The sequence below is a fragment of the Candoia aspera genome, chromosome 7 (genome assembly GCF_035149785.1).
Source record: "Candoia aspera isolate rCanAsp1 chromosome 7, rCanAsp1.hap2, whole genome shotgun sequence".
Lineage (NCBI taxonomy): Eukaryota > Metazoa > Chordata > Lepidosauria > Squamata > Boidae > Candoia > Candoia aspera.
The window spans coordinates 76,681,184-76,695,392 of NC_086159.1; the positions used below are offsets into that span (position 1 = coordinate 76,681,184).

The 14,209-nt window shown below is 40.8% G+C and overlaps 1 protein-coding gene across 1 annotated transcript in view; it reads right to left on the minus strand.

Moving 5' to 3' along the window:
* Positions 1 to 1,142: 1,142 nt before the first annotated feature.
* Positions 1,143 to 14,209, minus strand: part of GRM3 (glutamate metabotropic receptor 3) — a 42,420-nt gene continuing 29,353 nt past the window's right edge. Inside the window, exons 3-5 of the mRNA XM_063308239.1 lie at positions 6,756 to 7,822; positions 5,188 to 5,362; positions 1,143 to 1,497 (exon numbers count right to left, since the gene is read on the minus strand). Of these exons, the coding sequence (XP_063164309.1) occupies positions 1,424 to 1,497; positions 5,188 to 5,362; positions 6,756 to 7,822 (1,316 nt within the window). The 3' untranslated portion in view covers positions 1,143 to 1,423. The remainder of the gene's footprint in view (positions 1,498 to 5,187; positions 5,363 to 6,755; positions 7,823 to 14,209) is intronic.

Genomic DNA, 14,209 nt, shown 5'->3' on the forward strand with positions numbered 1-14,209 from the left:
TTTTTCCCCTCTGTGTTTTTTACATTGCTTTCTTTTTTCCTCTTTTCCTCCCCTTCCCAGATAGGCCCCAACTATTACAGTTCACCAGAATATTATTTTGCAAAAAGTAAAACTTGGACTTCAGTAAACTGCCAGGATTTTAGACTTGGAAGAAGCCAATGCAAACCTGATCTGAGCTATCAAAGAATGATAAACATAAGGAATGGTCAGGAAAAATGAGCCCACTCTATTTAAATCTTTAAAGTAAAGGTATCATTTAGAGCAGTGTTGATAATGCTGGGAATTCTGGGAGTTGAAGTCCACACATTGCCAAGTTTGAAAAACGTAGAAAAATTAAAGCAAGAGGAGGCAACATCTGCCTTCCAGTAGTCTGGACTACATCCAGAGGGGCTGGGCATAACTCCCAGAAGTCCCAAGCCATATCTTGAGAACACCAGTCGGGGAAGGCTGGCCTGCCCCAACAGGGGAACATAAACTTGGTTCATCCTTTAACGTCCAATCATTTGCCAGCCATGCCTTGCTACATTTTATGTCAGACAAATTGCACAAATCTGTCATCAGAAATGGCAACACCCCCAATCCACAAATATCAGCTCTCCAGGTTATTCGGTGACTGACCCCAAGTTGGTCTTCCTTGGAAAAAGCAAAAGGCTGAACTAGAATCTATTGGGGATTTAGCAGCGTATCTCAGAGAATGAAATAAAGTTTGTTATCACAGTCTATGTGCTGACCAGCTATTTGGTGCAAGACCAGCTCGTAACTCATTGGGTTGTAACTCAACCCAGTCCCAAACCAGCTTTCCCTCAACCAGCTTCCCAAAGAACAGAACTTTGCCGAGTGCGACAAACTGGACAAAACTTGTCTTTGCTGCAGTTTCTACTACATCGTAGCTGAGCTGGAAATAAATCGGCTTACTTGCCCTTTTGTGTGTGAAGGTAGTTGAATAAATCTGAGGGATTTTTTTAAAAAGGCAGACATGCTGGAAAGCTTTTCGGATTTTATTACTGACATCTTTAATACTGCCATGAAAACCATCTGTTGCACAGAATGTAACTATAATATACAACATAGAAATGCAATCTAAGTAAATTACAATAAGGAATTACAAAAAAAAAAGTCTCTTGTTAGAAAGAAAGAGCCACCTACCATGGCAATTTACCTTTCTCTCACGGCTGAGTTCAACATACTGGCACTACAAGTCATAGCTATTTATACATCCCCTAGAACTGTTAATCACAGAAGGGCGCTAAAGTTGTTCTGAAAAGAACAACACGATATACTGTACAGTCCTCAAAAATAATTTATTACACTGTTTCTAGAAAAAAAATGCTAGTCCTTTTAAAATGTTCACTTTTTCCCCCGTGTGCACAAGAAATGCGCATTTCTCTCTAACAGTCTAAGAATACAAAAGCCAAATCAAGGATTATAGGGAGGACGTGGTGGAATCGATGACTTCTCGTCCATTGCAGACGGCTGGAACGTAGACATTTGCTGAGGCTGAAAGACAAAAACTGGCATTAGGTGCTACAGCTGTTTAGAGACACCTGACTTCACCCCAACTTTAAATTTTCAGGATTATAGTGGTATGTTTTTAAACCAAAGGGATCCCACACACAGAAAGAATCAGTGTGGCTCCCCTGCAAGTTTGATCACACGGCCATGGATGCCATTTTGATCTTATTGACATCCCACCCCACCCCTTGGATGCCCCGGTGTGAGTGTTGGAACGATACTGAGAATGGATTGACAATGCTCTGGGAAATAGCATGGCTGGGTCAAGTTTCCTTTAGGCCAGTGTTTCTAAAGTGTGGTCCTAGGACCCTCTCAGTGGTCCATGAAATGAAAATTATTTGCCAGCCTCTGTTGAAAAGTAATGCCATATTAAAATCCCATTGAGCAATTGTGAGAAATGGTAGCAGCAGCAAATGTATCCATTTTAATTTTTAATACAGTAAATACCAATAAATATAACCTATACAAACAAAAGCTCTTTTGGGGTCCTCCATAATTTTTAAAAGTGGGAAGGGTTCCTGAGAGAAAAAAGTTTAAGAACACTGCCCTAGGGTCTTAAAAAGTTGCAGGAAGACACTCAGGACTACATACCATATGTTCCATCTTGGTGGAGTTGAGATCATAGGTGGGGCCATGGGGCCCAAGAAAGTGGGTAAGACCAGGAAATAGTCCCTTAAGTCATGACCCAGTTTGCGGTCATCACTGGGGTTAGAACATTATGCTACCAACAACAGCATTTCACATGAGATGTGAATATGGACCCACAGGACACCCACTACCTACAGATCTTCCTTCCCTTAGGCCCACCCACCCCATGGATTGCTTAATATCTATTTTTTCCAGCCGGTAAGAAAAACACCTTTCCCCTGCTATGAGGCTGTCTTGATGCCTTCCTCTCAATCACCCATACTGGTTCTTACCTAAATAAGAACCTGCTTCCTTTAAATTGAGTTTGAGATTCTGCTTCTGAAAAGCTAGCAAAGAATTCTCATTCCCTTCCTAAAACCAGAAATCCCAGGGTACTGGGGAGAAAGCCATGCCTGAAAAACTAGAAAATATAGATATATTTTTACAGAGCTAGATAGTAGACTGTTAGACACTATCAATCTTCTGACATGAGCTTGGGAAAGTCTTGGTGTTGGTGGAATATCCTAGAATGATACACAAGTATGTAATTGCTGAGGGAGGAAAGAAGATGGCAAGGTCTGCACAATTCTAAACAGGATTTTGTTAACCATTCTTTGTTGAAAAAGCCAACATTCATTGGTTTAATGTATTTTCAACCATAAGCCACGATTTATAAAAAAAAAAGTGGGTCCAGAAACTAAGCAAGCTGAATTGTGACCCACTTAATGTGAGGCTGAGGGATGGGTGGCCCTTTGCCCAGTTCTCAGGCAAATCAATTGTCCATCTTAGAATATGCCTTAAAAAACAAGAATGTGCTTCAGCTTAGTTTGCACAAAAACATGTTCTGCTACTAAACCAGCATACCCAGCTTAGTTTGTGTTGATGTTTTCCTACTAACGATTAAGACTGCTATTGTACCTCATCATTTTGGCCGGGTGAAGAGGTTGTATTTGATTGTCTCCTTTCACGTGCTTGATGCAAATCGCCTGGGGGGAGGATCCTGCCCGGACTTGTTTTCTTACTTCCTCTTTTTTTTCTCTGTGCCAATATGTAGCCAAGCTAGGTAGCTCTGAATGAGAGCTAAGTCCTTTAAATATGTTTTGCTTTTGTTTTGCTTTTTGTAAATAAATTATTTTTATAGAAATGCCTGGTGTGTGACTTTTCTGATCTCTCCTGGGCTAAAGGCTTTCCCAGCATTCTGCAACAGTTTGCACAAAAACATGTTCTGCTACTAAGCCAGCATACTCAGAGCAAATACTCACTTTTTCATAACTATTTTATTCACTGTAAAAGGTAGCTTGTGGACCTTGGAAATCCTATTCCTTGCAAAAGAAGACAGAGCTACTGTAGGTTTACTGAGCAGGATTGGTTGGGGACCTCAGTCCCCTACCTACTGAGTTCTGTATTCAAGGCTACCAGATCTGGGCTGCAAGAATCCAGATTACCACTAGATGGTACCAGACAGGAAAATCACTCTGCTGTTATCTAGTGATGATCCACGTGTTTGCAATATGTGTCATGCCTTATACTTTCATCACTGTGAACCTGTATTTTCTTGGGAATCTGAGTATGGAAGAAATCATACTGTACACAGTGTGAATAGTTTCGCATGCTAGGTAGCCTTCAAAGTAATGAACATAATGCTCAATGGGAGACTTGAACAGAATGAAGTTAAACATAATAAAACAATCCCAGTCAATCATTAGGGCAAGCCCATACGTATATTCAGAACTAAGATGTTTCTTTCTGTTAAGATTTCATATAGAGGTACAACCTAGACAACGGCTAAATTCCTCTCCTCAGTCTTTGTGGTCCCAACTTTTTAAGATATAAACTGAGGTTGAATTTGCCCAAGGACACTGTGTAGGTTCTTGGCTTCAGAGAAGATGTGTTCGCAAGGGGGGTTTAAAAAGCCAAGATGGCAAAATTGTCCATTTTATATGTGTTTTGCACATTCAACACATGTAAAAACATGGCAGGACTTCGATTGCACAGTTATAACCACCATCTTTACTTTTCTGATTACCCCTCCATGGACACCCCTGATTTGGAGCAGTTTGAAACCCAAGCAATGAAGTTATCTATTGTATTCTAAAACTTGTGTAATTAGGCATGAAAAAAAGTTTTTTTTAAAATGTTCTTCACACCACTGTACTTTTCACTGCAATAGCCATCTGAATTTTTTTAGTACTTATTAACAGCTGCGGTGAGGCAGAATTTCACATTTTTTAATCATATAATTGCATATTATGCAGATGTTAACCAGCTGTTTCTTTTTCTTATTTTCTCTCTATGTCATTTACTCTTCAGTTTGAAATTCAGCCTTTCATTCCTTCTCCAAACCTTTTATATAATTTTCTTAAAAAAAAAAAGATGCTGTTAACTTGGTTTGAATTTTTTGCTTTCATTACAGATTGTCTGAACTAGGGCAACAGATCTAGGGTGCAAAGCTCCAGATGAACAGTAGATGGCAGCAAAGGAGAAATTGTGGAGTCCTTGGTGCTCTCTGAGCTTGGTTGTTTGATTACAGACATTTCATTACCCAACTAGGTAACATCATTAGTGTGAAGGGGGTGGAGGGGTGTGGTTTTCTCTTTGGTAGTTCCTTAATTAGGGTATTGTTTTCTGCTTGATTGTTTGCCTGGTGTTAATTCCCGCTTATCTGGCTGTTGGCTGCTGGAGAGGATGTATTCTGGCCTTTTGTTTCCTTCTTCCATTCCTTCTGAATGTGTGTAAATGTGGTTTATCTCTATGTGTCTATTGATGGCTGATTTGTCTGAATGCAAGGCAAGCAAACAACCAAGCTCAGAGAGCACCAAGGACTCCATAGTTCAACCCTGGGCTACATATATTCTCTTCTATTGAAAAGAGAAATTGCTACAATTTCCTGCATTTTAGATCCGGTAGCCCCAGTCCTTTAACTACGATATTTATGATATTTTACTGTGGCCATAATCTCCTATGACTTTCTGGGACAGTGCAGAAATGAAGAGAACAGGAGTTTTTCATTTAAAGGAAGAAAGAGGGTAGACCAACTTTATTCATTACCTTGGGAATAACTGGTTCCTGTCCCACTGACACTGAACCTGTTGAGGTGCAGCCTGTGAGTGACCACATTTTTCTGTGGCTGGAAGAGAACGATATGCACTTTGGGGGCAAACAAGCAGCCCAGGACAACAAAGCCACTCAGGCTGACCGAGATGCACATGGTTGTGGTCTGCACCTGCATGGAGGAAAAAAACAATGCATGCAAAAATTACTGCAAAATCAGAGAAGTCAGGGAGATGCATGAATGCTCATTTCAGATGTTGCCAACAAAGAATGCAAGTTGGACACTGCATCAAAGGTAGCCTTCTACATGCTTTTAGATGACAACTCCTCTCAACTCTAACCTCTGGAGGTGGGAGTTGAGAGGCCTCCATATTAACTTCCAGAAGTTTATGCCCAAAACCAAGGGTATCTGCCAGTCTGGGAGCTGCATGTAACCTGTTCAATAAAGCTGTTACTCCATGCTAGTCTTCAGTGTCTACATAGGTCAACATTAGATGTCCCGGTTGCCTGTGACCAGCCCCAAATTGCATGAATAGATCTAGAGCAATATAACTGTGATGATCTCACTTCTGAAGTCTATCATAGAGTTGAGTTGTGCCTCACTACTTTTTTGCTAGCCCTTTTTTTTTTCAGACTACAGCAGCATGGTACTATGGATGGGGCATAACTAGAGGATCAACAGAGTATCAGAGAGACCAGGCTCCTGGTGGCGGTAGTGCTGGAGGTACCTCCTTGTGAGTGTGAATCACCATTCAGAGTGAGGATGAATGGCATGCACACTTGAGTTCGTGTTTGGGTGAATGAATATATTAGGGTTCTGCAAAGCTTTGTCATATCAAATCAATGCAGTGAAGCTTTGATTATTGAAACCACTGAATCAATTCAATGAATCACTTCAATTAAATTAATTGAACTGAATCTGTGATTCATTTTCAGGGATAAAAAGCTTTATGGTGGATATACAGAAAACTGATTTTCCAAACTGAAAAAGAATGACAGATCGATTTGCATCATTGAAAAATTCAATTGGATTCATACCTCCCTAGCTGAGCCAGGTTTAAGACTACCCTCATCTATAGAAGTGCACTGGGTGACTTAGGATTGGTCAATCTTTGTCTTAGCCCAATGTACTTCCTGGAATTTTTGGAAGAGAGAGTATGCAGACAGCTTAAGCTCCTAGAGAAAAGGTGGGATATAAATCTAACCAATAAATAAATGTCTGAAAGAGAATAATGGGAGGGAAAAAGACTTTCCTGCTTACCTTTGGGTTCACCCCTCCCCCTGCCCCAACTCTTGGCTCTACCCATCACTAGGACACAACTTCCAGTGATTTCTGCTGAAAGTGGCACTCATCCTCCACATGCCCATTTTCTCTGCCCTAACATTGCCGAAAATGCCTTCCTGTCATATACTATATTCACTTCACCTATTCATTTAGCCCTGGGCTGACTTTTGAAGTGGAGCAATAACTTTTTTTAAAAAAATGAATCCTGTGCAAAATGCCAAATGGAATATGCTTCTCACAATGGGTTAGGATTTGGCTGAAATGATGGCGGTTGCCTTACCCTGTAGTCACTTGACGTCACATAAAAGATTGGCAGAAATGCCAGCCAAATAATGCAAGTCGTATACATGGTAAAACCAATAAATTTGGCTTCATTAAAATTTTCTGGGCACTTCCTTGTTTTGAAGGCATACACAGTGCATAAGAGGACGAGAATCACATCGTAAGTTAAAGAGATGAGCATGCTGGCATCTTTGACGTTGCATTTCAATATAACGGTCTGCCTTTTCTCTGGAAGGGTGTATCGACGAGTGCCTGGAGCTTCTAAAATCAGCCACACGGACACCACCACAATCTGCACCATGATGAGACTCAGGCAGATGAGGACTTGAGAGCGTGGGCTGATGAATTTTGGCCTCTGAGCCCCATTCTTCACCCCATCAAATATCCTGGCAATGCAGTTTGTTTTGGTCAGGAGTGCAGAATAGCAAATGGCAAAGGATGTCCCCAGACCCAGGCGACGCAAGGTGCATATGGCTGGGGAAGGCTTAGCGATGAAAAAGAACGTCATGCTGTAGGAGAGGAAGACTCCAAAAAGAAGAATGTAGCACAACTCGCGGCTTGATGCTTTCACCAAGGGAGTGTTGTTATGCTTGATAAAAACCCCCACCACTAGGAAAGTACAAATGAAGCCCAAGCATGCGATGGTCACAGGCCCTATGGACCACGCATCTTCCCATTTGATGTAATCTTCTGGCAGGTCATAACAGCTGGTGAGATCCAGTGTGGGCCATCGTCCTGGGCCACAGTCTTTGCAGGTGAACTCATCAGCCAGGTACTCAAAGGGCTCACAGGGAATGCAAATCCAGCAGCAGACATCTCCAGGTTGCATGTTCTTCATCTCGTTGGGCGCACAGGGATCGCTGCACTGGGCAGTGGGAGCAAGGCCTCTGGACCAGTGAATGGCACCAACCTCAAGAGTCAGGGTCTCAGCCCACTGCCCCACTTTCAGGTAGGAATATCGACCTCCAATTTGCTGGAAGTTGAAGACATTGTATCGTCCTATCCCATCGCCGTAAATATCAAATTTAACAACGCTGTCTGCAGATTTGGAAGAACGGAATGGAGCTGTGGAAACAGGGAAGGAAATAGGACTTTCATATTGTGTAAAGTAGTACCTTTTGTATAGAGTTGCGACATATGAGTGAGTTAGAATGAAAAAGGTCCCAATCTAGCTACATACTTTCACCACCATTCTGTGACAAGATATGATTAAACAATTCTTGCTAGTAGCATATAAAGCAGCATGCAGATTTTGTTCTTGATGAAACAAAACTCAGTGAACCAATCTTGATGAAGGTGAAATTGATTCAACTGACATGCCCCAAAGAGTCATTTATAGTTATGGTAGGCTTTAATAAATTTCTCCCATTGAATTGTCTTGTTTTTTATTTTCTGAGTGTTCAGGGATGCCAGACATTCTAGAAATGATCTGCCTGAAGACTCCTGGCACCTCTACAGCTATAAAGCATAGTTATATAATATGATAGTATCACATGGGACATGTAGTTTTCAAGTGTTTTGCATCCAAACCCAGGATTCTGATGTCATGGAAAACCACTGGTTTCTTTCCCTGGAAGCTGCTGTTTCAGTATTCCAAGCATCAACTGGCCTTCCAAACAGATCTTTTAGTTGCTTGTACTTCATCAGTTATCAAATACTGTACATTAGATACATTGGGTGAGAGGCTGTTGTCAGTGTGGGAGCTGGGAGGCTTAGAGGGGTGGAAGAATGACCCCAACCCCCATCATATTTCAACAAACTTAATTGGGAGCACACTAATCATGTGAAGTCATTCTTCTTCTGTGTCTTACTTTCCTGCTGAAGCTGCTACCTCAAACTCAGAAACACAGAGGGCAATTATGATTCCTAAATATGTAAGCCTTTCCCCAATGAATATAATTGATTATAAGAATTGGGGACCCAAATCTGACTCACAAAACAGGACAGAAATATTAAGCTATAATAGCACTATTTTATTTATTTATTTATCATATTTTTATCACCGCCCATCTCCCTCATTTTGTTTGATTTCTGGCTTCCGAGCCTAGTCTTCATTCATCTTAATTATTCTGTTTGGCCACAATCTCACCAATAACCCCTCTGGTCTGGAACCTGACATTTTTGGGCAAGGACTTTGCTAGATTATGATTATTATTGAACAATGCACATCATTCTTCTTGTTCATTAAAATTAATCCCCTGCCTAAAGTGAAAGAAACAAGCAAGTAGGATAGTTAGCCTAAGTACCATGATGTCCATCTGAAAAGAAGCAAATAGTCATAGGTTCATCTAAAAAAGTGAGGTGACTTTTAGTAACAAGTCAGGGGTCACCATGTTTTGCAGAAGTCAAACCAGATTAGGAGGTCATAAACTCATCACATCTTCAAGATGGAAGGACCACGGAGGCCACTGCGTTCAACTCCCTGTGCTATGCCAGAATCCAGTTTAAAGCATCTCTGACAGATACTGTAGCTGTTGAGCTTCTCCTTGAGCAGACCTAGAGAAGGGGAGCTCAGCCCCCTCACTTACTGCTCTTAAGAAAGGAAGTTTTTCTGATGTTCAACCAACATCTAATTTAAGATCATTATTTCAGGTCCTGTGCCCTGGAATGATGGTCTTCTTTTTTATGGACAGACTTCCCTAGGCAAAACAGATGAAAAAAGAACAACTCATTCTTCTTGCATTGACTGACTTAACCATGCTTGCTTGTCTTTAAATAAATTCATTTGTAACCAAAATTGTGGCTTTTTGGTCAGAAATCTCAACAGTTCTAAAAGTTCCTCCTCTCTTGATCCACACAGAACTGCAAACACTGCTATTGTCTCAACCACTCTGTGTGTGTGTGTGTGTGTGTGTGCATGGGCATGCAAACACAAGAGAAAAAACCACATTTCCCCAGAACTGAATACATAATGGATTCAGTTTCCCAAGAAAGTGTACAGTAGCTGAAACCCTCCTTTCTGAAATACAGCTCCACACTTTCCAGAAATGTAATCCAGCTCTCCAATCCCTGAAAAGGCCACTGGATAATCCTGACATAGGGAATTCTTAAAATCATTCCATGTATTCCTCGTAGTTCCAGTTTCCATAGTTACAGGAAGAGTCTTGTACCTACTAAAATTGGCAAGACCCCAAAGGCAAAAATGAACATCACAACGTTGTGTCAATCTCGAATGGCACCTTTCTGAACAAATTTGTTGAGAGGTGTTGTTTGAGTTTCGCCTTAAGAACAGGATATTGGACAGGCTATATTGGCCCTTTTCCATCTGAATGTGATACTGACGAACACTGACAATAACGTACACCCTTGAGTGAAATCTGAGCAAGTTGCTGACTGCACTGTTGATTGTGGGAGCGATTTGGAGTAATGGAGTTTCAGGAGAGGGTATGACTTTTCAAGGTTGTTTCCGTCACAATCTGTCATCCCTTAGTTTCCTCATTAACTCCCTGCCTTTAGTTTTGTGTGTGATAGCAATTTGTAGCAGTGCATCATTAAAGGAGATACCTCATTACCCTCACCACCTGGTTTATTTCACAGGGCACCATTATGTAAATAGAGACATTGCCACTAAGCATCAGGAAAGGAACATGCACTTAAAGCTGATTAGCTGGGAAGAAGGTTGCTTCAAGGCAAGTGTCTACAGGATTCAGTCTACAGCATTTGCTTGAGAGGAAGATAACCCTGAATTTAAGGTTGACTCCTTTCCCCCGGTCACAAGAAAGGAAGAGTACATATCTTCCTCACCTTCTCAACCTAGGCCTGCCAACTCCAGATGAAACCAATCCTATAGCTTCCCCTCCCCTGCCTGAATGTGTGTGTGCAGCATATGGTTAAAAACAAGTCAGGATGGTGACACTGTGCACCACAGTGGTGCAATCATAGCTCTGCCTGTTTTTTATGTGTGTTGCACATGCACCTTCTTCCAGTGAGCATGAGGAGAAGGAGGAGAGAAAGAAGAGAAGAGGATGAGGGAAGGGATTGGAGTTTGAATGGACTGACTTGTCGTGGTTCTTCAACTGGCCTGACAGTGATAGATAACTCTAGGACTTTGGCTGATCAGGAGGTTTATGGCAACAGCGGCTGAATTCATACCAAACCCAGGCATATGTAGTCTGAGTGCTCATTGTGGCAGTGGGGGGCATTGATGTGCAAACCAGACTTGTTTGACTTTGTACATTAAACAACAACAAAGCAGTAGGAAAATGGTGTGCTGCAAAGTAATTTGCCCTCACAAGAGCAAGGGTAAGCAAAGGAAATTAGGGTATATCTATCCTTTATATTATTCCCCTTAGGGAAACCATTTTGTGAATGGGCAAGACCCCTCCTCCCAGCAGCCATTTTGTGAGAGTACTCATAACATATTAATTTTCAACATTTCAAATATCCCCACCAGTTCTAAAATTTGGGAACTCCTGATGTCTTTTTGCACAGGGGCCAAAATGGTTGAATCAGATTTGAACCATTATTTTGCCATAGAAACAAGAGGGATTTTTATTATGCATTCTAAGTGGAGGCAAAAGATTAATGTATATGAAATGGGATGCACACACACACAGATCTTACTGAAATTATTAGGGAATCCACAAGTTGTTATTGTTATTATTTTGATTAATATAGCTGCAACTCTGGGCAGTAAACACAAGTTTAAAAAAATCAACAGAACAAGAATAAATAATAATCAACAACAATAATACAATGGTAACACAGTGGTACCCAAGGACAATCAAACTTAAGCCACATAACCCTAGTCATGTCAGAATAAAAAAATACAACAGGCTCACCAAACCTACAGGCCCATGCCTGGGGCCACATCTGGCTTTTGAAGGATTTATGAAACACCAGGTTTGGATGGGCCTCCTGGATTCCCTAATATTTACTGACCGATATTTTAAGCCATTTATTGCATTTGTGTGTATATGTATGTGTGTAAATTGCAACACAACATTATACATTTTATACAAATATTTTACAGTTTGGAGAATATATGCTGTACTATATTGAACAGTGCATCCCATTCCCACCACCTGCCATTCTGATTTCCTCAACATCTTTGTTGTTGTTGGGGGTGGGGGGAGACCAATGCTGTTAAAAAAAAGAAAAGAATAATAAACATTCAACTATGTTTTGAAAAAGAAATGTCATTCCATTTAATTCATAATTCCCAAGGTCCAAGAACACACTCTGAAATTTTAAACACCGATGCCTTGGGGTTGATAAGTCATTTAATTTAAAGTTATTCACGTTGGGAAATAGGTTGCACAAAAGCAGCCAGCATTGCAGGCTAATTTATACTAGCAATCAAATTCTAATTATAAAGGAAATTAAAAGCCTATATATTCCAACAGTCTCGCTCCACCTCTGGGCCTTTTAAAGAACCACAAGGTGATTCTTAAAACATTCTTCTAATGCACTCCATTGAAGTGGATGGAATATAAACCTGCCAATCTGTTTAGAGGGCCAGACATAAATGCGAGCAGCACCTGGTTCCACTGAGATTTACGGCCTTGTTAAAGCCTTGTCCTCCTTCAGCCCACAGATGTCTAAGATCTAAGAAATTTGAATGGCGTTTCACTTGGCATTCTCGTAAAGCTCAAAGGAAAATCTATGAACTGATTCACACATTAGAGGCTAGTTTCTTTATCTGGCAGGGACCTAGTGTCATGTTACCCATTTCAGTGTTCTGTTAACATTGTAACGTTTCACATGTCATCTGCTGTTCCGTGTTCCTTCACCCATCCCGGGTTTTTCCATTCCTCCGCCCTCCGTTGTTTTGAGGGCTTGGAATGTATGTTTGGGTTTGCGCTCCTGTTCAAGGTTACTTTCCCAGGCGCATCTAACGGTTCCTAGCACCTGGGAGGGGGTGCGCACTGACGAGGGATGGGGGCGGAACTTGCTCACAGGCAATGCTTTTTAAGTTTGTATTTGGCGCGCTTTTGCTCATTCTCAGCTTTCTCTGTATTTGCATACTATTCCTTTAATAAATCAGTTATCTTTAAGCCCGAGCTTGTGAGACTGAGTATTTGGGATTAGGCAACCATTACACCTAGCCTGATGCTGCGAACATGTAGACCTGGTACTGTATTAAAACATCATGGGTGAGCTTTGTGCTCTTACTTAATATCCACAATTGATCTCTGTTTGTCAGAAGGAGAAGCAAAGCCACTGTTCTCAAGTCTGTCATGCCTAGACAATGACATGCATACAACCTGGTTCAGATCCAGCCTAAACTTATCCTCTAAACTTAAAGAGCGTTATGATAATCCCAGTGGCATCTGAGAAGCCGATGAAAGTGTGTGTCCAACAGGGCTCTTACCAGAAAAAAATTAATAGAGTTATCCAATTAAATTAGGATACCAGTGCCTGGGAGAAATAAGTGATGAGCAAAGTCTGCTCTGATCTGCTATGAATGAATGAATGAAACAAACTATTCCTGAAATGCTAATCATACCTATTCTTTGCAGCAAGATGGCAGCAGAGAATACAGAGCATCATCAATGCTGTCAAAACTAAATGAATTAAATAATAATAATATAATAATAATAATATAATAAATACCTTACTATTTTAATAGCAATAATTGGTAGGAACTGCAAGTTGCTTTGATGAGTTAACCTAGTTTTATTGTGACTGCCTGATTTGGAATGATTTGGAGCTTAATGGATATCCTCATACCAGAAGACTCTTTCTTAAAAACTTAATAACCAGTTTTGAATCCTTCCCCATATCCCAGTTAAGGAGTGGGACATAAGCAGGGCAGCCCTAGAAATACCAAGTATTTCTCTGTTGCCTGGACTTTTCTAAGAGATATGTTCACTGAAGCTGTTTTTAAGGGCCATTTTGCACATTCAGAAAAGTATGGCACAGTTTTTGCATGAAGGGACTGCATTTGTCACCAACCGTGACTTCCTGACTAATTCATTTTTATGTCTAAGTTCATTCATACATGATGCTTCGGTAGTTTAGGTATGCATGTAAAACATGTCCAACTAGGACTTAACTGGGTAAACACTTGCTATTGTAACTTACTTCTTGAGATGATTATGTGAAAAATTCAAAATGTGACATCCAGTGTAAGATGAAGGGGGATTTTTCAGAATACTGATGTCTGACTCTCCATTACCTTTCATGTTACATACAAACACTGATCTTTTACCTCAGGGTGGGTGGACTTCAGTCTTGTGAGATCAATTGTTTTTGTAAAAAAAAAAAAAAGCTAGTTTTCCCATTGTACCTTAGTGCAAAATAGAAAGGTAGACCCCTCTCAAGTCAAGCTTGTCTCCTGTTGCCTACTTCCAGTTTTACCTATCAATCGAAGCGAATATTTGTAGCTCAGGGTTGAACTGTGGAGTCCTTGGTGCTCTCTGAGCCTTGTTGTTTTCTTGAAGACATTTCATTGCCAGACTAGGCAACATCTTCAGTGCGAGGAGGGAGTGGGCCTTGCTCTCTGTTAAC